Below are 22,512 nucleotides of genomic sequence, written 5' to 3' on the forward strand. Positions count from 1 at the left end.
CCTCGAGATTATCCAACAAACCAATCAGAACTTCTCATAAATATTAAATATTCATTATCATTTATCAACCTCCAAACAAATTAATATATATATATATATATATATATATATAAATTAACAGAAATTACCACTCTGCAATACCATCGATAAAAACTTAAAAAGGATCTATTAAGTAAGCTATTAATTATTTCAAAACATAACATGTAATTCGGTAATTCCACAAAGTTTTAACAGTTTACAAACAAATAAAATCTTACAAAATCTAAAACAAACCATAACATGTATAAAATTATATATTCATAAACTACAAGTTTATTTGAGAAATAACAATAAAACATGTACATCTACTAATAAAAATACATATACTAAAAAAACAATAAAATTGACATTTAAGTGTTAAAATTTAAACAGATAGAATTACTTACAAAAATTGATAAAATTCGTCGGTAAATCAGAACACGGATGCTGTGACCACAAAACTTCAAGAAATACAACTGCTCAGATGAGAAAGATTTTTGTTTGGGGCCAGGGGGGCTGGTTATTTGCAGATGAGGAGGCTTAGGATTAGGAAGAAGAATGAGAAATGGGGGAGGAGAGTGTCGGCAGGGCGGCCATATATTCACTTTTTCCGACGGACTCACCGACGGAATAAAACCGTGGGTGAATACGTCGGTGACTCCGTCGCTAATTGTGACGGAGAATCGACACGTCACCACAAGGACCTGCTTTTTCATATCCCTCGGTGATTCCGTCGGTATTTTTTGACAGTGCACCTGTCACGTCACCCGTACGGATCTGCATTCAAATCCGTCGGTGATTCCATCAGTATTTTTAACGGTGAACCGGTCACGTCACTCGAACGGGTCCCAGGTTTTGAATCCGTCGGTGATTTTGTCAAAAAAATCACCCGCCAAAACTCCGCCTCAGGTACCCGCTCTTTTTTCATTAATTCTGAACTTTCCGTCCATAATTCGGTCGGTGATTACCGACGGAATATTATTCGGTCGGTGATTACCGACGGAAATATTCCGTCGGTAATCATCGACCGAATTACGGACGGAAATGTTTCGTCGATAATTTCAATCAAAAAATAATGACAGAAATATTTCGTCGGTGATTCCGTTTGTATTTAGCGAGTTTCTGGTAGTGTCGGAACATGATAACCCAATAAAAAAACAAATCAAAATAAATTATGAAGCTCAATTTCAATAAACTCAATGTTAAAGGATTAAATTGGAGAACAAATCAATTAAAAATATGACCCGAGTCAACCTTGGTTAACCAGTCAAACTTACGACCCAGGTCATGAGACCAGAATAACCCAATAGAAAATAAATTGAAACAAATTATAAAGTTTAATTTTCAATCAATCCAATGTTAAAAGATTAAATTAAAAAATAAAATTCATTTAAAAAAAGATTTAAAAAATAACTCAAGTTAACTCGAGGTAACCCGTCAAAAATGCGACACAACGATAACCTCATAGAAAACAAGCCGAAACAAATTACAAAACTTAATGTTGAATGATGAATTTGAAAGAAAAATTCAATTAAAAAAAAAACTTGAGTTAACCCGTTAAACCTCGTTCCAGATTATAAAATAGAAAAAACCTCATAAAAAATAAAAATAAAATAAAATATCAAACTCAATTTCTAATAAACTTAGTAGTGAATAATAAAATAATTAAAAAAACATAAATAAATAAATAAAAGAGAAAGAGGGGGGAAGGAATGAAAAATAATATTTTAGTCAATAGTGTTATCGAAGAAAAGATATCGTAAAAACTGCATTCTACTTCTTCTTTTTTTTTGTTAATTAATTTGTAATTACCGGCCAGTAAGCGAGAAACTATTGGGGACTTCATTGTACTTGGTATACCTACTCACCAACATATTGGAAATAAGAACAAGCCATGTTTGTTTCCCGAAAAGTAGTTTTCGGGAAACCATTTTCCAAACTTTCCTGTATTTGTTTGTCATTAGGAAAGTTGGTCAACGGAAAACACTTTCCGGTCAACGGAAAATACTTTCTAGTCAATGAAAAACACTTTTCGGTCAACGGAAAACACTTTCCAGTCAATTTTAGTCAAAGAAAAATTTGACTTGGTTTTCAGGAAAGTGTTTTTCCTTTAGCTGTGTTTGTTTTCCAGAAAGTGGTTTCCGGGAAATCACTTTCCAAACTTTCTTGTGTTTGTTTGCCAGTAGGAAATTTGGTCAATGGAAAACACTTTTCAGTAAAAGGGAAATTTGGCTTGGTTTTTAGGAAAGTGTTTTCCTAAAAAATTTTGGGGGAAAACACTTTCGGGAAGTTGTGAAAAATTTAGAAATGTCATTATTTGCTTATTATATTAAATTTAATTCTCAAACTTTTGATTGCTATATATATTTTGTTTTGAATATTTATTTTTCAATTTCATCTCTTAAAATTTTATTTTTATATTAACTTTGGTCCTTATTTTTATAATTGTTATTTGCTTTTTCCTTATCATATTTTTATTAAAAAATTTTATCTATCAAATTTGGTCCTAATTCTTTTGATTGTTACTTATTTTATTTGAAATAATTTATGAAATGTTGATTATTATTATTTTAATTTCTTCATCTTTCATTTTTTTTTTAATTTTTTAGATTTGATCTCTATTATTTTGATTATTATTTATTTTATTTGTGATAATTTATGAAATTATATATTTTTTTTCAATTTTATTCTCATTCAACTTTTTAATTTGTAAGATTTGATCCGCATTATTTTAATAAACTTGAGAAAAATAAAATATTAATAAGTTATTTTTCAGCTCATTTTCCATGACATAACCAAACACTGGAAAAGTGTTTTCCAACTCATTTTTCATTACACTACCAAACATCAGAAAATATTTTCTCGGAATTCACTTTCCAAAAAAAAACTACTTTCCAGCAAACAAACGGAGCCTCAATATCCCTTCGGTGGACTTCTCACAAAATTACAACCATCAATCTAAACAATAAGGAAAAACCAAATCGTTTTAATAAGATGCATTTTTATTTCCACCACCTAACTATTCTCTTAATTCGATGTCATATTTTCTTAAGCATTTTTTACTTTTCTTTTGATTTTGATTTTTTTTTTCCTTTGAAGATCAATATGTATCTTGCTTTATGGATTTGGGACTTCTCATGAATGTGCGCCCCTGTTTTTTTTTTTTTGGTTCGTTTCTCTTCTTTTTTCTTAGCATCCCGTGAGTGCACTCTCTGATCTCAATTGAAAGTGCAGAAAGTATTTTTCCAAGATCCTGTTAAAAACAAAGCATACCCCTTTAGGTTCGAGGAAGCTTCAGCAAGTATGAAATTTTTTGTTTTTCACCTTCGCATCTGTTGGTGAGCGAATTGAGAAAAAAAAAAAAAAAAAACAAGAGTAATGGCAAAAGTGATGATGTCCAAGAGAGAAAAAAAAATCCGTGGATTGTAATAGTTTTTTAAAAATGCTTTTTCCCCGTCTCTTAGCTTTTTTTTTTCTTCTTCCATCCCTTCATTTTTTTTTTAATTTGTTCATTTCATGTTCCGTTAATTTAGGATTAGGCTTGTTGGCTTATTTCAGTTACGTGTCTAATGAGATATTGGATTAGACTTGTTGGCTTGTTTTGGTTGCCTATATATGAAAATATCATGTTATTGAGGAACAAAATATGTTGTTTGATTAATGCTTGATTTGAATAAATAAAATAAAATTTTATTGATTTAAAACGATTAAAACTTTAATAACTGAATTTAAAAATTACACAAATATTCAACATCTTTTCTAGCTAGAAAAGTGAGTGAGTTTGACATGCTTTTCATTGTCAGGCAGAGCATTATAGTAGACGCCCTGTGGTACAGCCACTATTATTTCCTTTCTTCCCTTTGCTTTTATCTCTCCTATCTTTAGATTTGTGCCTAGCTTTGTGAAAAAATGTTAGTGGCCTATTAATTTTTGTGTGTATCTAATATGATTATTATTTTTATAATTATTATTTTTTATTTTTTATTTTATCATTCAACGAATTAATTGAACACTGGTCATCGTAATTTTTTTTTTGTCGGATAATCCTGACATCAAAACCCGAGTCACATGTTTGGAATATTAGTTCGTCTTGACTCAGATCTTTTTATTTGACTCCTTTTTTTAATTTATTTTTTTTATTTCGTTCTTCAATATTCAATTTGCTAGGTATTATGTTTCATGATTTTTTTTTATTTGATTTTTATAAAGTTATCCTGATATCATAACTCAGGTTGTAGATTTGAGGGGTTAATATGAGTTGACTCAAGTTGTTTTTTAAAAAAAAAAATTGAGTTTTTTTATTCTGTCATTCAACAATGCATTGGTTAAGAATTGGTTTTCATAAAAAAAAAAAAATTAACTTGCTTTAAATGAGGTACTTTCATTCTTATAACTCGAGTCATGAGTTTGACGAGCTTACTCAGATTAGCTCGAGTCCTTTATTTTGTTTTGTTCTTTCCCTTCAATTATTGGTTTGTTGGAATTGATCTTTCTATTTTATTTATTTATTTTTTATTGAATTATCACAATATCATGATAAATCAAGACTAACCCGGGTCGATCATATATTTTATTGTTTCAATATTAAAAATAAAATATATCATCCAATATACCATCATTTTAATTTTTAAAAAATATATCTTCTATTATACATCAAATTTCTAAATTCATGATTAGATTTTTTTTACTTAAAAAATATATTATCAATGTCTTTATTTTTTTCATGTTCTAAAAAAAATCCGAATATTTAGTCTTATGTCCGCGTGTTTGAAACATGTATTCGGGCGCCATGCAGATGGAAAATGGAAACGGGCCGCATACTGTGTATGGGCTTAGGTTGAATTCTTGGATCCGGTCAAGCCATATCTAGTGTTTATCCTTTCGGCCCTCAATTTGCAGGCTTGTCCACTGAAACTTGGACTACCACTGTTCATGACTAGAAGCTCATATTGGCTGAGGCATGGCTAGTTGCGTGCAAGCTGGACAGCTCAAACATGCGTTCACAATTCAAAATGTATTCCTCTTTCTTAAAATGTTTGCAAATTTTATTTCTTTAAGAGAATCTGGCTCTCCTATGTCTATAGTTTTTTTTTTCCTAAATTTAATGATCCAATTTATCTGTTTCGTAATTTTTCTGTAAATTTTATTTCTTCAATAATTATTTCTTTTATTTCTTAGAAAAAATAAAAAATCTTATTTCTTATAAATTTTTTTTTTCACAAACATTGTTAAAAAATTTCACATAAGGTAATCGTCTTATAATTTGATGTAGTTTTGACATAGTAGGTTTGATTGAAAGCCAACTTGGACAATTAGAGCTAACTTGGAAGCCTGCTGCTGACATAGGGTGCGCTAAAGAAGTTCTCAGCTGGTTTTCCAAATAGAAGAAAGCTAATGACCTCATCTCCATCATTAACTATGCATTCTAAGGAAACCTGTTACATTGGAATGATGACTAAATGAACAATAAGCAGTGGGTGATAACAGACAGTATAAACAGTAAACTATATCCTTTTTTTCCTGTCCAAGTCTAAAGCATTGTTTAGTTGGTATTTAGATGATGAGTTACTATGGAACTAGAAGAGTGGTGATAACATCATGATCTGTGCGGGTGTAATTGTTTACAGTCCTGCTAAGTTTCTTGTTACAATGAAGGCAACTTGGGTGCCACCATTCATTTAGAAAATCAAAGTCAGTGATTGATGATGCTTGACAAGTGAACCTCATACGCCCGAATGACAATTAAGATATATTCTTAACGGCAATTACACATCTTTTAAAAGATGTGTTCATTGGGGTTTTTTTTTTCAATTGCCAAATGGCAGTTTTAATTTACTACTGTAATTGTGTTTAATGGGAATTGAAAATATTCACTATCAAATGGCAGTTACACATCTCTTCAACAATGTGTTCTTTTAAGTGTTTTTTTTAATTGTTAAATAGCAGTTAATTAACTACCAAATGACAGTCTAATTGACTACTGCAATTGTAGTCAATTGGAAATGGAAATGACAGTTTCCAATCTCCATTTCCATCATCAATTCCACATGAATTGATAATAGAATTACACAACTACCATGCAGAAAGTCTTTTCTAATTAATTATAGAAAATATAAATTCATAACTAAATTACTTCATAAAATTTTGTAAATTAAAAATTATCAATGGAAGTATTCTTTTAACACAAAATTCGCGTCACTAAGTGTAATAATAGATATGCTGCCTAAAAATAATATTAAAAACCATGGCTTTGATACCAATGTAGATCGGAAAGGAAAACTTACTTGTGAGAATTCACTTTCTTATTCATGGATCAATTACTTCAGTGTCGCTTTAATTACTAGAATCAAAGTGATATTTCACAATATGAACATCTTTATAAATCTTGTCAGGTTAATGCAGAGTGTCCAAGATGAGAGAAGAGAAAAGGGAGAATGATTATTCAACAAAATGAAAAACTTAACCTTTTCATATGGGTTATATCCCTATATATATATATATATATATGATTAGAAGAGGCGATTATTTCTTTTAGTAACTCATCTAATAACTTGGACCAGGCCCATCCATCATGGACGAACCAGGACTAACCTAATAACCAAAATGTATTAATGAGTCACTCCATTGCACAAACTAGTAAATGGATTTAAATTGCACAATAACATTATTGATGTGCCTATTTTCATGGAAATTATGTGCGATGGGACATCGTTGAACTCAAGTTAATTGATAAACTTAACTGGATATAAAAGAAGATTGGTGTTTTCATTATCAACTAATGATGTGTAGACATTGTTAGTGCTTAAGTAACTTCGTTTCATTCCCTGTAATATGTCAAGTACAAAATTTGAATTTTAGACACTGTTATGTTTTTTGGAGTTACAATCCCTCCCTCTCTCTTCCCGGAATAGCAAGGATCAACATCAATATTAGTGATATATGAATAAATCATTGAGACAATAGATGAACTAGGGTTAGATCCTGCTTCGAGTAAAAGTTCTTATGGTATTCTAATCATAGATGCATCACAATCTTCAAGTAATGAAAATTATGATCGATCTCCATTACCAATTGCAAAGATCCATTCAACAAAGTCAGCAAGCTCTTTCCTCTAACAAGCTGAAAGCCTATATGCTAAAAGGTGCATGTTCTCAGTAAAAGTGAGGACTTTAAATTAACACTATGAATGTGAACTGCTTAAAGATGTATAAACTATGTCCTCCTTTGTCCCTCCAGGAACAACCGATGGAATTTGTCTAAAGCCTCCTCTTAAAAGAACTGATTTCCCGTCAAATGGCTGATCATGGGTCAATATATTATCAGTAGCTAGGATATCAAAAAGTGAGTAGTCCAATGCTTCAAGACAATAACGATTATTTATTAAAGCTTAATCCCAAACTATGGGAGAAATCATCTTTAAAAGTCATGCTTGATTTGTATTTTTTTTATCTCACGTAATGAGTTTTTAGAAATTGCTAGGGGAATTTTGAATCTTAAATGGGTTGTGTGACTACTTGGTAGGAAGAGCGATGCAATACCTAACAATACAACATTAACAGTTAAACTTTTTGATCTTATTCAATTTATTATTACATGTCATAAAAATGTCTTTCATGTTCCTCCATGACCATGAATAAATATCAATTTCTTGCTTTTTTCAATGATGAATTTAACAACACTTTTATAGACTTTTTTTTGCACTAATTGAGCAGTGGAATAGCTGGTAAATGTTGGCATATAAGATATGTGGTATCATAGTTAAGCTCTTCTCTTATAAGTCTATTTATTATTTCAGAAAATAAGCACCTATAGGCATTAGAAGCTTATGCTTTTTAAAATATATGGTAACTTCATTGAAAAACGACTTTAGTTCATATAAAACATAGTTCTGAATCCTATCATGGACAACTTAAGATTGAAATTGCAAAAGTAGATCTAAAATGGGCAAGAATATCATCGTGCATGGAGCGTCAAAACTTGTAAAACAAAGCTTTTGGATTAATAACATCACAAAAAATAAATAACACCGACAAAGAGATGCCTAATTTATTAAGAAGTTGTTGTGCCTATACCCTCAACCAAAATCTAACCCTTTTCTTATTGTCTCATTGTCTCCAAAAAGGCCTAAAGTCTTGCAAGCAAGCTAAAATATTGGATAGACAACACCCAAATATTTTCTAAGATCATCAAATTTAAATGCTTATTTAACATGCTCAAGAAGCAATCTAAGAAAATAAAGTTCCTTAGTAGCAGGGTGAACATCCATTAAACAACCAAAATTGATATTTTAACCAAGGAATCCTTTCCTTTTGGCCCATCATCCCAAAAAAAAATTATTAGTAATTTGTGAGTGGTATAGTTTTCTTGCCTCATCATCAATTTTGTCACCTAAGAACCATTTTGTGAACATTGTTTTTTCAATACTTGGTTCCCTAAATATCAATGGAAGGCTTTCATTCATTGAATAGACTACAATAACATATATTTTTACGAGGAATCAAAGCATATTTTATTATCATTTATTGTCTGCATAAGGAAACAATAGCTGATGTATATACTGTTTGAATACGTGGTAAATTAACCCACATTGCACAGTGATTTGCTGATGATTCTTAGTTCTTTTTTTTAATAACGAGATATTTGTCTTACTTTAAATATTTTTCAAGAAAGTGTTCTATTAATCTTTTGCATTTGTTTAGTATATTCAGTTTCACAAGAAAATAACATGTTGTAGAATAGTTTACGGTCAGTATATGAATTCGTTTCAATCGTTTTGAAAAATATTGTTAAAGTTCTATAACAAGTTTCACATATAATAATTAATCTATATTATTATTGAACCATTTTAATCATAATAAATGTCACGAACCATTTTAAAAAATATTTCTTATTTAAAAATATATAAAAATAATTTTATTTCAATTTTTATTTTTTAATTTTGATATTAACATATTAAAATCATTAAAAAACATTAAAAAAATTAATTTGATGATTTTTCAAATTAAACATACTTTTAATGAAACATAATTTCAAAAGCAAAAATAAATGGTATAACTTTTATAATTGCAAACATTATTGATTCATTGCTATTTTTCTAGCATCATTTTATTGTCTTGCTCGTATGAGAATATAGTGCATGTTATTTTGTAAAAATATTTTTTTAATCAAAAATATATTAATAGATTTTTTTAATATCAAATTAAAATTATAAATAAAAACATATTAAAAACATTAATTTAATATTTTATACTGTTAAAACAATTTGAAAAGAAAATATGAAACGAACACAAATGTCGTAATTGCTGCTTCCACTAAGACAATTACGATCTCATCATGACTATTTCTTCGATCATTGCCCATCAATTCATCAACACGATGAGATCCACCGTTATCATCGCTTTATCAACACTATCACCACCACCTCTTTGCCATTAATAATACCGCCACCGTTGACGTGAGCATAGTCAATTTGTTACCATGATGTATCGTCATCCTATCACCATCTAATGTTGCTTGTAAAATTTGTTTTATGGATAATATTTTAGAGCAAAAATGAAACTATTTTTGCAAAACAATGTTCTTCAAGATATGGGCTTTTCAAAATTTAAACAATCCAATTAAAGAAGGCCCAAAAATATCCTATTTTCGCTAGCAAATTCCCTCCATTCTAGACCCACTGGGCCACAATCTTCCCAAGACAGACTGGTTTTCGCTACTAACTCAAGGCCATCTTAAAACAGCCCAAGACAAATATCTATCTGGTACAACGGAGATGTACATTATTAAGGTACAACCCACCTGCATCCCATTTTAGCTCGTCGAATCATTAAGGAACACAGACCCATCTTCTCTTTCTCTATTCGATCTACCAACGAACACCCTCTCTCTCGTCCCCCTCGGGCTTCTGAAATCGAAACCCCCGATCCAGGGCACCATGGCTGCTGCCAATGCCCCCATCACCATGAAAGAGGCTTTAACGGTAATACTATCAACATTTTCTCTCTAGATCTCGTGATTTCTTTTTATAAAATTCTTCGTTCTTATTCTGGTTTTGTTTGATTTGTTGTTGAATTTTAGTTGTCAAACCTCGGGATCAATCCACAGTTCATAAATTTCACCCATGTGACGATGGAATCAGAGAAGTACATCTGCATCAGAGAAACGGCGCCGCAGAACAGTGTGGTTATTGTCGATATGAGCATGCCTGCGCAGCCTCTGAGAAGGCCTATCACGGCCGATTCCGCCATGATGAATCCTAATTCCCGAATTCTCGCACTCAAAGGTACTCTTATAACTTATAATGCCATCATCTTTCATTTATTTAAATTGCTTTACATATTTTGTAGTGCATAATGGAGAAGTGTATTTGTCATCTGTTATTAATGGCAATAATTGTGGTCTTAATCTTTGTCTAATGGTTAATGGATCTGCTGTTTTTTTATTGGAAGCTCAACTCCCGGGAACTACTCAGGATCATTTACAGATATTTAATATTGAAATGAAAGCGAAAGTGAAATCACATCAAATGCCTGAGCAGGTTACTATACATGGAGTTTTGATTCGATTTTGTTCTTTAATTTTAGAATGCCAGTCTAAGTTATTTTATTTAGAATGCCAGTCTAAATTATATTATTCATTGTTGGTTTGCGCTATAGGTTGTGTTTTGGAAGTGGAGTAGTGCTAACATGCTGGCCTTGGTAACACAGACTTCTGTTTATCACTGGTCAATTGAAGGCAAGCATTCTGTATCTTTCATTTTTTTAAGATATTGTTTTCTTTTCCACCGCCTCATTGTTTATGACTCTATCTTCTTGCAGGTGATTCGGAGCCTGTGAAGATGTTTGATAGGACAGCTAATCTGCAAGGTAATCAGATAATCAACTATAGATGTGATCCTTCAGAGAAGTGGTTGGTCCTCATTGGAATTGCTCAAGGTCCTCCAGAGGTGTGTCATTTGTGGTCTTCTATTATTTACATATAGAAATTTCTTCCTGTATTCATGACACATTGGTCATACTAGTGGCTCCATTTTTGCTATGTTATAAGAATTTATAAGTTAAATTTTTAGTTAGTGAAATGGCTGTTAGGTGCTATACATGTTTTCTTTGTATGTTTTGATTTGCTAAGTTACTGTACTCTTGCTTTTGTTTTTTATGATAAAATTCAATGCTTCTGATGCAGAGTCTCTTTTGGACCCGGGCCAATAATATTTTGGGCTCGTGACTTGTTTATTTCCTTTTATGTTGTTTGGTCTGCTCTCTTTTAATAACTTGTATGAAAAACTTGGTATCCTCCTGGTGTATTGGGCGCTATTTAGGGATTAAGTGGTATGTTTTTCGAACAATTCTTCTACAATTGAAAGATTTAGTTGCTTCATGCATTAGTTGAGACTAGGAGTTGCCAGAAGTGTAATTTTTCAATCAACTGATACTTCTCAGAATAATGCACTGTTACATGGTAACTTATCTTATCTTGAGAACATCCTTGGTTAAATTTTTCCTTGTCCATGACATTGAATATTGTTTTCCCTGTAGTGTAGGATATGCGAGTCTGCGTGTTTCTCGGTGGGAAATCAATAGAGCATATGTTTTTGCACAATAGAGTGGTTGATTGTGGAAGTTGATTATGGGGATTTAATTTTCAGAACTGTCAAACAATGACTCTGTAAATAGATGCCCAAACAGACAATATTGTGTGCACTTGTTTTTGTAGCTGTTTCCTTTGCTGTAGTTTCATTGTGTCTGAATGTTGTCTATAATGTAAGAACTCATTTGGACCATGGTTTGTATTAGTTCTAAATTTGTTGGTCTATCAAAACGTTGTGGTTATTTATGGTGATTTTCCTTGTTTTATCTGTAACTGTAGATAGGTAAGAATGTTATTTAGAGCATGACCTGTGAGCCTTTAATCTGTTCAAGTACAGTAACCAATCATTATTTGCTTTTGCTTTTCCCATATTTCTTGTCTTATCAAGTTTTTCAGTTATTATGTAAGATGGCATATTTTGTCTTCTCTGTCATTTTTAAAACATAAATATCGGTTCTTTAGTTGTGAAACATTTATTCCTTAAATGACTGGTATTGTACCTGCCTTGATGATTGTGGATATTTAAAATTCTTCCAGAGTTTTCAACAGCGTTGATTAATATCCTAGTATTTGTTGCAGAGGCCGCAATTGGTCAAAGGGAACATGCAGCTTTTCTCTGTGGATCAGCAGCGTAGTCAGGCTCTTGAAGCACATGCAGCGTCATTTGCCTCTTTTAAAGTGATGTTACTCTCAAATTTTATTTCATTTTGTGGATTCTAATCCTTTCTGTGTTCCTCCTGGTATTCTATTTTAAATGTGCTTGTTTGATGCTTTTCCAGGTTGCAGGAAATGATAATGCTTCAATCCTTATCTCTTTTGCATCAAGGTCATTTAATGCTGGACAACTAACATCAAAGTTGCATGTTATTGAACTTGGTGCTGTGCCAGGTTATTTACTTTTCTCTGGAATTCATTTTTCATATGTACATCATATGAAGTGTAATTGTGTCTTGGTTTCATTTGTTTGCTTTTATGCTGTCCCAAAGTAAGTTTTTGTTCTTGGTGAAACTAAAAGCATGTTACTATAACTTTCCATAATGGCTTCCAATGAAATCTTTTGGATACTGATTGTGCTATTGGCTATTAGGCAAACCATCATTTACTAAGAAGCAAGCAGACCTGTTCTTTCCACCAGACTTCGCTGATGATTTTCCTGTGTCAATGCAGGTAGATCATAGCTTATTTTTTATCTAGACTGGCAGTGTTTCTAATAGGTTCACCACAAGCTAAAATTTGTTAACTTTTATTTTGTGACAGATATCCCAAAAGTATGGCTTAATATATGTGATCACAAAGCAAGGACTTCTATTTGTTTATGACCTAGAGACTGCTAGCGCGGTTTATAGAAACCGAATCAGTCCAGATCCTATATTTTTGACGACTGATGCTTCTTCAGTAGGTGGCTTCTATGCAGTCAATAGGAGAGGACAGGTTTTGCTTGCCACTGTAAATGAAGCAACACTTGTGCCTTTCGTTAGTGGCCAGGTTTGCTTGCTGGATTCTCTCCTTTTCTGTCAAGTTTTATTATACAGGAAGAGGGCCATCAATCTTATATCATTTTTTGGTGGTTTGACAGTTAAACAATCTTGAACTTGCTGTTAATCTTGCAAAAAGAGGAAATCTTCCTGGTGCTGAAAATCTGGTAAACACATTATTTTCTTGTTTTCATTTGTTAACTTTGCCGAGCGTTGGAATGAATTGTACTTATTGCTTACTTATTTAATGTTCTTGTGTTCCTATGATTAATGTATCTTTCATCATCTTTTGCTTTCTCTATGCACCGTAAAAAAAACTATTTATTGAAATGTTTCAAGACATGAATCTGGTGAAAAATGATATTTGTTATTTAAGAGTTAAAGATTATCTTACCTCCAATAAATAAGTTTGTGCAACATAATGTATCCTGTGTCAATGCAGTTAAAACTTGAATAAGCTAGAAAAACTTCCCACCTTTTGAATTTTCCATGAAAGTGAATTTTATGACGCTTTCTTAAAGTTTGCATTATTTTATTTTATTTCAGTTTTATCTGAGAAGTATCATGGGTTGACTCAAAATTCTACCATGTATGCTTGAATTGATCTATGTCTGTGTGCGTGTATGGTGTGTTTCTAGTTTCTACCATGAACATCTCCCATTGGTTGTCTCTTTCAGGTTGTCCAGAGGTTTCAAGAGTTATTTTCTCAGGCAAAGTATAAGGAGGCTGCAGAACTTGCAGCAGAATCTCCACAAGGAATCCTGCGCACTCCTGACACTGTTGCTAAATTTCAGGTTTTTTTAGTGCAAAGTTTATCCTTTTTTGTTTCTTTGGTTCTTTATCTATGAAGATACTGTAATCCGAAGGTCATGAATTTCTTATTTGGTTCATGCGCAACAGAGTGTTCCGGTGCAAGCTGGGCAAACACCACCATTGCTGCAGTACTTTGGAACTCTGTTGACTAGAGGAAAACTCAATGCTTTCGAGTCATTGGAATTATCACGCCTTGTTGTAAATCAGAATAAGAAAAATCTTCTGGAGAACTGGTTGGCAGAGGACAAGCTTGAATGCACTGAAGAGCTTGGAGATCTTGTGAAGGTCAGTTATATTTATTGTTGCTGGTAATGTTTGGGTTCTTCAATTAATAGCAAAATAAAGGCTATTTTATCATTTATTCTTTTGACTTTTGTTTAATATCCGTGCACCATGTTTTTACCTGACCTGACACTACTGAGATGTCATTGAGAGACCTCTCTTGGGTCCAAAAATTTATTCTGGTATCAATACCAATAAATATGGTATTCATCCCGGAAGTGGTTTGTTTTATTTTTTATTTTTTTATTTATGTAAACAACTTGGATATATTTAATTTGACATGGATATCATTTTCTGCTTTGTCTATGTAGTTAGTGTGTATAATTTCTTTCATCTTTCTGATATTATAAACATGTTTCCATTGCAGACAGTTGATAATGACCTTGCATTGAAGATATATATTAAAGCTAGGGCAACTCCAAAAGTTGTTGCAGCATTTGCTGAGAGGAGGGAGTTTGACAAGATTCTTATATACTCAAAGCAGGTAAAGTACTCATGCTCTTTCATTAAAATCTTTTGATCTATGCTGCCAAATTCCAACTTAATTAATACCGTGAATAAAATATTTTAGCTATAGCTGTTAGTTATGTTTTGGGTGCTGACAACTTATATTTTATTTCACTGGTATAGGTTGGCTATAATCCTGATTATTTGTTCCTTCTCCAAACAATATTGCGGACAGACCCTCAGGTATGTGGACTCTCATTTTCTCAAATTTTTTAGTCACTCACACACACACACACACACACACACAGTTTTGTATACACAATGTGTCAACCAACATGTAATGGCTGAAGCTTCTTTTATTTTGTTTTGAGTTTTGTTGGCATTCACCTTCATTTCAACTTTCTGGATGCCAGGCTGCTGTTAATTTTGCTTTAATGATGTCTCAAATGGAGGGAGGTTGCCCAGTCGATTACAACACAATAACTGATCTATTCCTTCAGGTTCTACTGTATTATTATTTTTTAGCACAAAATAATTCAATTATGTACAGAAATGTTCCTTCTGTCAACCTGATATTTTATTTTTCCTTTTATTGCTTTTGTTGTTTTTCAGAGGAATTTGATCCGTGAGGCAACAGCATTTTTGTTGGATGTTCTGAAGCCAAATTTGCCTGAGCATGGATTCCTTCAAACTAAGGTTAGTACTTTTTAAAAAAAGTTATTTTGTATAGTTGAAATCAGTATTGATGGTCATTGCTTAACAATCTTCATGTTAATTTCCACCAGGTTTTGGAGATCAATCTTGTGACATTTCCAAATGTTGCAGATGCTATATTAGCCAATGGTATGTTTAGTCATTATGATCGCCCACGGATTGGCCAACTCTGTGAAAAAGCTGGGTTGTATATTCGAGCGCTTCAGGTAAAATGCCTTCTCAATCCTTAAGTAAACCCTTATGTTTTGGAATTTCACTATTTCTTGAACTAACGATATTTTACATATAATGCAGCACTATACCGAGTTGCCTGATATAAAACGTGTTATTGTGAACACACATGTCATTGAGCCTCAGGTTTGCTCACAATGCATAAACAAGTCTGTCCCAAGCGAATGTAACATTATCTCTAAGTGTTTATGTTACTTTTCAGGCTCTTGTTGAGTTCTTTGGCACTCTTTCTCGAGAATGGGCTCTTGAATGTATGAAAGATCTTCTTCTTGTCAACCTGAGGGGCAACCTTCAGATTATTGTGCAGGTAAAGTATCCTTTTAGTAGCAATCACAAATACAACCTTTTCTATTAGGTCTCATAGACATCTCTGTATGCAGACTGCCAAAGAATACTGTGAGCAATTGGGTGTGGATGCATGCATAAAGCTCTTCGAGCAGTTTAAGTCGTATGAAGGACTGTATTTCTTTTTGGGTTCATATTTGAGCTCCAGGTACTCCTTTTTTGACAATGTGGATTCTCTTATCCAAAATACAATAATTTTGGTTGTTAAAATGTATGCTGCAACAATCTCTTTGCTTTCTGGGTAGTGAGGATCCTGAAATCCACTTCAAGTACATTGAAGCGGCTGCGAAAACTGGGCAGATTAAGGAGGTAGAACGTGTGACACGTGAATCTAACTTCTATGATCCTGAAAAGACAAAGAACTTTTTAATGGAAGCCAAACTTCCAGATGCACGCCCATTGATCAATGTTTGTGATCGTTTTGGATTTGTCCCGGACCTTACCCATTACCTGTACGTAAACAATATGCTTCGCTATATTGAGGGTTATGTTCAAAAGGTAAATTTTATTCTTAAGTTTACTTCAAATGTTAAGTTTGAGATTTTTGTGTGATGGAACATTTTTCATGTTTTTTAATTGCTTAAATCATTTGTAAGTGGCAAAATACAGTCCCATTTTTCATTTTCCTCTTGTTCTTATGTTTGACAGGTCAATCCAGGAAATGCTCCTTTAGTTGTAGGACAACTTCTTGATGATGAATGTGCTGAAGATTTCATTAAAGGCCTTATTCTTTCAGTTCGTTCTCTTCTGCCAGTTGAGCCCTTAGTGGAGGAGTGTGAGAAAAGGTTTGTTGTTTTTTCAAAATGTTATGTTCAATCATCTAATCATCTGTCTTTTGCAGCTTCACTTACTATTTTCCTTGCAGGAATCGTCTCCGCTTACTCACTCAGTTCTTGGAGCATCTAGTCAGTGAGGGAAGCCAGGATGTGCATGTTCACAATGCTCTTGGTAAAATTATTATCGACAGCGGCGACAATCCGGAGCATTTTCTTACCACCAACCCATATTACGATTCACGTGTTGTTGGTAAATATTGTGAGAAGCGGGATCCCACCCTTGCTGTTGTTGCCTACCGAAGAGGACAGTGTGATGATGAACTAATCAATGTCACAAACAAGAATTCATTGTTTAAACTGCAGGCCAGGTATGCATATTGTTCATCAGTAAGTGGTTATGATTCATTATGTGCTTAGATATGTTTCTTTCTGCTGATTCCCCAATGGTTTTATTCAGATATGTTGTAGAACGGATGGATGGTGATCTCTGGGAGAAAGTCCTTAGTCCTGATAATGAGTATAGACGGCAGCTGATTGATCAGGTTGTATCGACTGCTTTGCCTGAAAGCAAGAGTCCTGATCAGGTTTCAGCAACTGTTAAAGCTTTCATGACAGCTGATCTTCCACATGAACTGATCGAACTTCTTGAAAAGATTGTTCTCCAAAATTCTGCTTTCAGTGGAAATTTCAATCTGCAAAACCTGCTCATCTTGACTGCCATCAAGGCTGATCCATCAAGAGTTATGGATTACATTAATAGGCTAGACAACTTTGATGGTCCTGCAATTGGGGAGGTTGCTGTGGAAGCTCAATTGTATGAAGAGGCGTTCGCCATTTTCAAGAAGTTCAATCTGAATTTTTCAGCTGTCAATGTCCTGCTGGATAATATTCGCAGCATTGATCGAGCTGTGGAGTTTGCATTCCGGGTGGAAGAAGAAGCTGTCTGGAGCCAAGTGGCCAAGGCCCAACTGCGAGAGGGACTAGTGAGTGAAGCAATTGAGTCATTTATCCGTGCAGACGATGCTACTCAATTTTTGGAAGTCATAAAGGCTGCCGAGGATGCAGATGTATATCATGACTTGGTGAGGTACCTTCTAATGGTGAGGCAAAAGTCCAAGGAGCCCAAGGTGGATAGTGAACTCATTTATGCATATGCGAAAATTGATCAACTGGGCGAAATTGAAGAGTTCATTCTCATGCCTAATGTTGCAAATCTCCAAAATGTTGGAGATCGCTTATATGATGAAGCCCTGTACGAGGCAGCAAAGATTATATTTAGATTTATTAGTAACTGGGCGAAGTTAGCTGTTACACATGTTAAGCTAAAAGAGTTCCAAAGTGCCGTTGATGCAGCTCGAAAAGCAAACAGCTCGAAAACATGGAAAGAAGTCTGCTTTGCTTGTGTTGATGCTGAGGAATTCCGCTTGGCTCAGATATGTGGTCTCAACATCATCATACAGGTGGTTATTGTTTGAACCCTTTCTTTCAGTCTGACTTTTTAATGTTGTGAGCATAACTTGCTATAACCTTATACAGGCCTTGGCCATTTTCTGCTGATTTTTTTCCTTAAATCCTTATCTTTAGCAAGTAACATAGCTAATGGTAGAAAATGAATTTCTGTGCATAAATGGAAAGTATTCAAGTGGTCTTAAATTCTGATTTGTGTTTATTCTATTATTATAGGTTGATGATTTGGAAGAGGTCAGTGAGTATTACCAGAACAGAGGATGCTTCAGTGAGCTCATCTCTCTAATGGAAAGCGGGCTTGGTTTGGAACGTGCACATATGGGCATCTTCACTGAATTGGGAGTTTTATATGCGAGATACCGCCCTGAGAAGCTTATGGAGCACATCAAATTGTTCTCAACTCGTCTCAACATCCCCAAGCTTATACGGGCTTGTGATGAACAACAGCACTGGAAGGAACTGACTTATTTATACATCCAATATGATGAATTTGACAATGCTGCTACCACTATAATGAACCACTCTCCAGAAGCTTGGGACCACATGCAATTCAAAGATGTTGTGGTAAAAGTTGCAAATGTTGAGCTCTACTACAAGGCTGTGCACTTTTACTTGCAAGAGCATCCAGACCTAATCAATGATCTTCTTAATGTGATTGCTCTTCGTGTTGACCATACTAGAGTGGTGGACATAATGCGAAAGGTAAACTTTAACATTTATTGCATCTGTTGTTGCTGCTCCCACTTCTCTTGGAAAGTGAGTGACTAGGAAGAGTTTTGTCTGTAATATATCTTATTCACATCTGCAATTCTGAGTTTCAGGCTGGTCAGCTCCGCCTTGTTAAGCCATACATGGTTGCAGTTCAGAGCAATAATGTCTCTGCTGTAAATGAAGCACTGAATGGAATTTACATTGAGGAGGAGGACTATGACAGACTTCGTGAATCTATTGAGTTGCATGATAACTTTGACCAGATAGGTCTTGCACAGAAGGTTGGTTTAGATTTCAATAGATGACTGAAAGTCCTAAAGGTTGATTTTTTATTTACAAGCCCTAATAATGCGTTTGTGCAGATTGAGAAACATGAGCTTCTGGAGATGAGACGTGTTGCTGCTTACATATACAAGAAAGCTGGAAGGTGGAAGCAGTCAATTGCTTTGTCAAAGAAAGACAATCTTTACAAAGATTGTATGGAAACTTGTTCACAGTCTGGTGAAAGGGAACTTTCTGAGGAGTTGCTTGTCTATTTCATTGAGCAGGTTTGTTTTATCTAGTTCTTCTCTCCCCATGTTGTGTGTGTGGCAATGCAGCACACCTTTAGTGCCTGACAAGAACTTTCTATCTTGAAGTCCCTGTGCAATCCTCCCTCCCTCTTCACAATCCCAGCTAGTTTTCAACGCCACTTTTCTCATTGTTTAATACGTTCAGATGATTGCTAAAACAAGATTGCCTTTGATATTTCTTCAAATGATTTTCTTAAGGATTAAGCCATTGGATGATATTGATTTTAGACCACTGTAATTGTTTTTAAAGCTTCTATCATACAGTCCTCTTTCAGAAAAGATAAAGCCAACCCTCCCCTTCCCCCTCAAAAAAGAAAGAAAGAAAGAAAGAAAGATATATTGTGCTAGATGCATTTTGTCATATTGGGAGTCACAAATGTGAACTGTGCTGATGATCTTGTTAAATGCTGATGCAGGGAAAGAAAGAGTGCTTTGCTGCTTGCCTCTTTGTTTGTTATGATTTGATCCGACCAGATGTTGCTCTTGAGCTGGCTTGGATGAACAACATGATTGATTTTGCGTTCCCATATCTCTTGCAGGTAGCCTTTTTGTTTGTCTTCTCCTTTGTTCTTAACTGTTGATACTTATTTGTCTTCCATTTTCCTCAACTTCTGATTTTGTTTTTCTTTTCTGTTTCCAAGTTCATCCGTGAGTACACAAGCAAAGTAGATGAACTCATCAAGGAAAAACTTGAGGCTCTTAGTGAGGTTAAGGCTAAAGAGAAAGAGGAGAAGGACATGGTTGCCCAGCAGGTATGGGCATCTTAATGCTCTTAACATAAATACTTAATTTACCAGTAAAAAAGTTCTTTTCCTTGTATTTTTGCTGTCTTCCTCGCAAAACTTTTCTGAACTTGTTCCCAAGCTTTCAATGAATATCTGCATGAAAATAATTAGTCTTGAAAGCTCTTCTCCTTTCAATCTACTGTTTTTTTCCATATTGTTATATATGAAGTTGCTGATCAATGAAATTATAGTATTTCAGTTTTTTTTTGGTTTGACAATGAAAAGACCTTATTAATTTTTTTTCCAAATTTAACGCCTCTAACTGCTTTTCTAGAAGAAATGCAATTAACAATGCCCTTTTATAATGAAGTCTACGCTAATATGTAACAATAGTTGTATTATTATGGATACTTAGTTTAAACTCATTCGACTCTTTTCGGTTCTTTTTTCTGCAGAATATGTATGCACAATTGCTGCCCCTTGCTTTGCCTGCGCCACCTATGCCTGGAATGGGTGGAGGTTTTGCACCACCTCCAATGGGTGGAATGGGAATGCCTCCAATGCCACCTTATGGCATGCCGTCCATGGCCCCCTACTGATTTGGACATCTACCTCAGAAATTAGATTATCTATAATTGCTTGTCTGTTATTGAAGGTTAATTCAGTTCTTTTGATGGCTATATACTTCCGGGAGGAATTAAACCGGTCCCTGCCATTGCATTTTCTGTACTTTTATCTCTCAGAATTCGTTTTGTCATGGCTGCAAGTTTTCCCCAGAGAAGTCTCGGCCATGAACATGTTTTAGACAGAGATTGGGTTATGAAATTTGTTGTGGTTGTGGCACGTGTATAGTTTTAGTTTTATAGTAGTAATAACATTTTGGTTTCGTTAATTGTCACCGGCACGGTTCTTGGATTCATATTAGGGTTTTTTAAATTTTGTAATCACCATATTTCATTCATGTACAACAGTTCAATTTATATTTGAAAATATTGTTGGGCTTGGATGCATGTTGCAGAGCAATGTTGTTAACTTTTTTTTTAAGATTAATGTGGGTATTCCAGTAGCTTGTATATATTTTAATTAATTTTACAGGTTTATAAGTTAATGACCATGGAAGTTTTTATAGCTTTGTGGTTTATGAAAAACTTGAATAATAATTTTTAAAAGTAAATCCATAACTTAATTAGTTGAGTTATATCTTATAAAATGGCAATCTTCTTACTCTTGATATAGCAGTATTTTGAGCTGAACATTCTTGAATTTACGGTATTAGAAATTCCATCTTCAAGTTTTGAACTTGGAAACAGCTCCTGCTACTGCAGGTCGTAACTCTAACCTCTTGTAGGGAGCGCTTGCAATTTCTATCTGCTAGTTTTGGGTGCTGGGGAAGTTATATATTATTAATTTTTTTAAAAAATTATTATATTAAAATGATTTGAAAATATTAAAAACTTAAAAAATATTAATTTATAGTAAATAAAAAATTAAAAAAATTAAATTTTTTTAAAATATATTTTTTTTATATAAAAAAAAAAACAGGGAATGGCTTTATTGTGGCTGTGTTGTTCAGTGACGAGGATCCAGGTGCTGCTTTATGATCACGGCAAGTTGTTTGAATCAAATTGCGGTGCATCATTTGGATGTGTACAGAGATGACTTTACCCTGCTTGATGAGAAAGCACAGCCTCATATGTTTTTATTTATGGTAAACGAAAATCGTACCTTTTGAGTAAAACTCAATTAATAATACTCTGCTCTTCGTCATGAGAAACACCTCCAAGTGGCTTTAATGTCAAAATAAACCCAATGATATAACAATAAATTTTTTTAAAAAAATTGTATTTCCACGAGCTTGTAAGTTGTCATGTAAAGACACCTTTCATGATATAAAAATAAATTGTTCTAAAATTTATATTTTCAGAAACTTGTAAAGGACAGACATTTCTGACGTGTTGACTCAAACTGTAAATGATTTTACTTCTTATTTTATCGTCTTCAGATATTGAAGTTTTTATAAATAAATAAATAAATAAAAAGTATTGTCTCGAAGTGTAAAACAGTTTACTATGATAGATAAACTAGTATAGACAGGAAATTTTAACCCCGTATATCAGAGAAAAAGAGGGTTTTGAGAGTTGTAGATTTTTATTTTAAAATATATTAAAATATTTTTAAAAAATTATATATTAAATATATATTTAAAAATATAAAAAAATATTAATTTAAAATTTTAAAAAATAATTTTTAAAATTCAAAAACAAAGAAACGTAAAATATAAAAATATCCCTCCTCAAATATTTACCCAAAAGAAAAGAAGAAAAAGAAAAAGAAAAAGAAAGAGGTATAT

The 22,512-nt window shown here is 33.4% G+C and overlaps 1 protein-coding gene across 1 annotated transcript; it reads left to right on the top strand.

The window, feature by feature from the left end:
• Positions 1-9,821: 9,821 nt before the first annotated feature.
• Positions 9,822-21,172, top strand: LOC118055513 (clathrin heavy chain 1). The gene is made up of 30 exons (XM_035067417.2): positions 9,822-9,997; positions 10,096-10,300; positions 10,467-10,555; positions 10,674-10,752; positions 10,836-10,963; positions 12,184-12,282; positions 12,384-12,492; positions 12,692-12,771; positions 12,862-13,089; positions 13,181-13,246; positions 13,757-13,873; positions 13,980-14,177; positions 14,542-14,658; positions 14,805-14,864; positions 15,035-15,121; positions 15,234-15,317; positions 15,407-15,541; positions 15,630-15,692; positions 15,769-15,873; positions 15,947-16,059; positions 16,157-16,409; positions 16,560-16,696; positions 16,777-17,055; positions 17,145-18,147; positions 18,371-18,856; positions 18,976-19,146; positions 19,228-19,413; positions 19,854-19,976; positions 20,079-20,189; positions 20,618-21,172. The coding sequence occupies exons 1-30, from the start codon at positions 9,953-9,955 to the stop codon at positions 20,759-20,761; spliced, it is 5,100 nt and encodes a 1,699-aa protein (XP_034923308.1). The 5' UTR covers positions 9,822-9,952; the 3' UTR covers positions 20,762-21,172.
• Positions 21,173-22,512: the final 1,340 nt, after the last annotated feature.

This window comes from Populus alba, chromosome 1 (genome assembly GCF_005239225.2).
Source record: "Populus alba chromosome 1, ASM523922v2, whole genome shotgun sequence".
NCBI lineage: Eukaryota > Viridiplantae > Streptophyta > Magnoliopsida > Malpighiales > Salicaceae > Populus > Populus alba.

Bases quoted from the DNA above. Each gene is read 5' to 3' on its own strand.
- LOC118055513 (XM_035067417.2), top strand. From the start codon at position 9,953: ATGGCTGCTGCCAATGCCCCCATCACCATGAAAGAGGCTTTAACG. The intron at 15,874-15,946 runs GTAAAGTATCCT...CTCTGTATGCAG, and splicing joins ACCTTCAGATTATTGTGCAG to ACTGCCAAAGAATACTGTGA. The intron at 18,148-18,370 runs GTGGTTATTGTT...CTATTATTATAG, and splicing joins GTCTCAACATCATCATACAG to GTTGATGATTTGGAAGAGGT.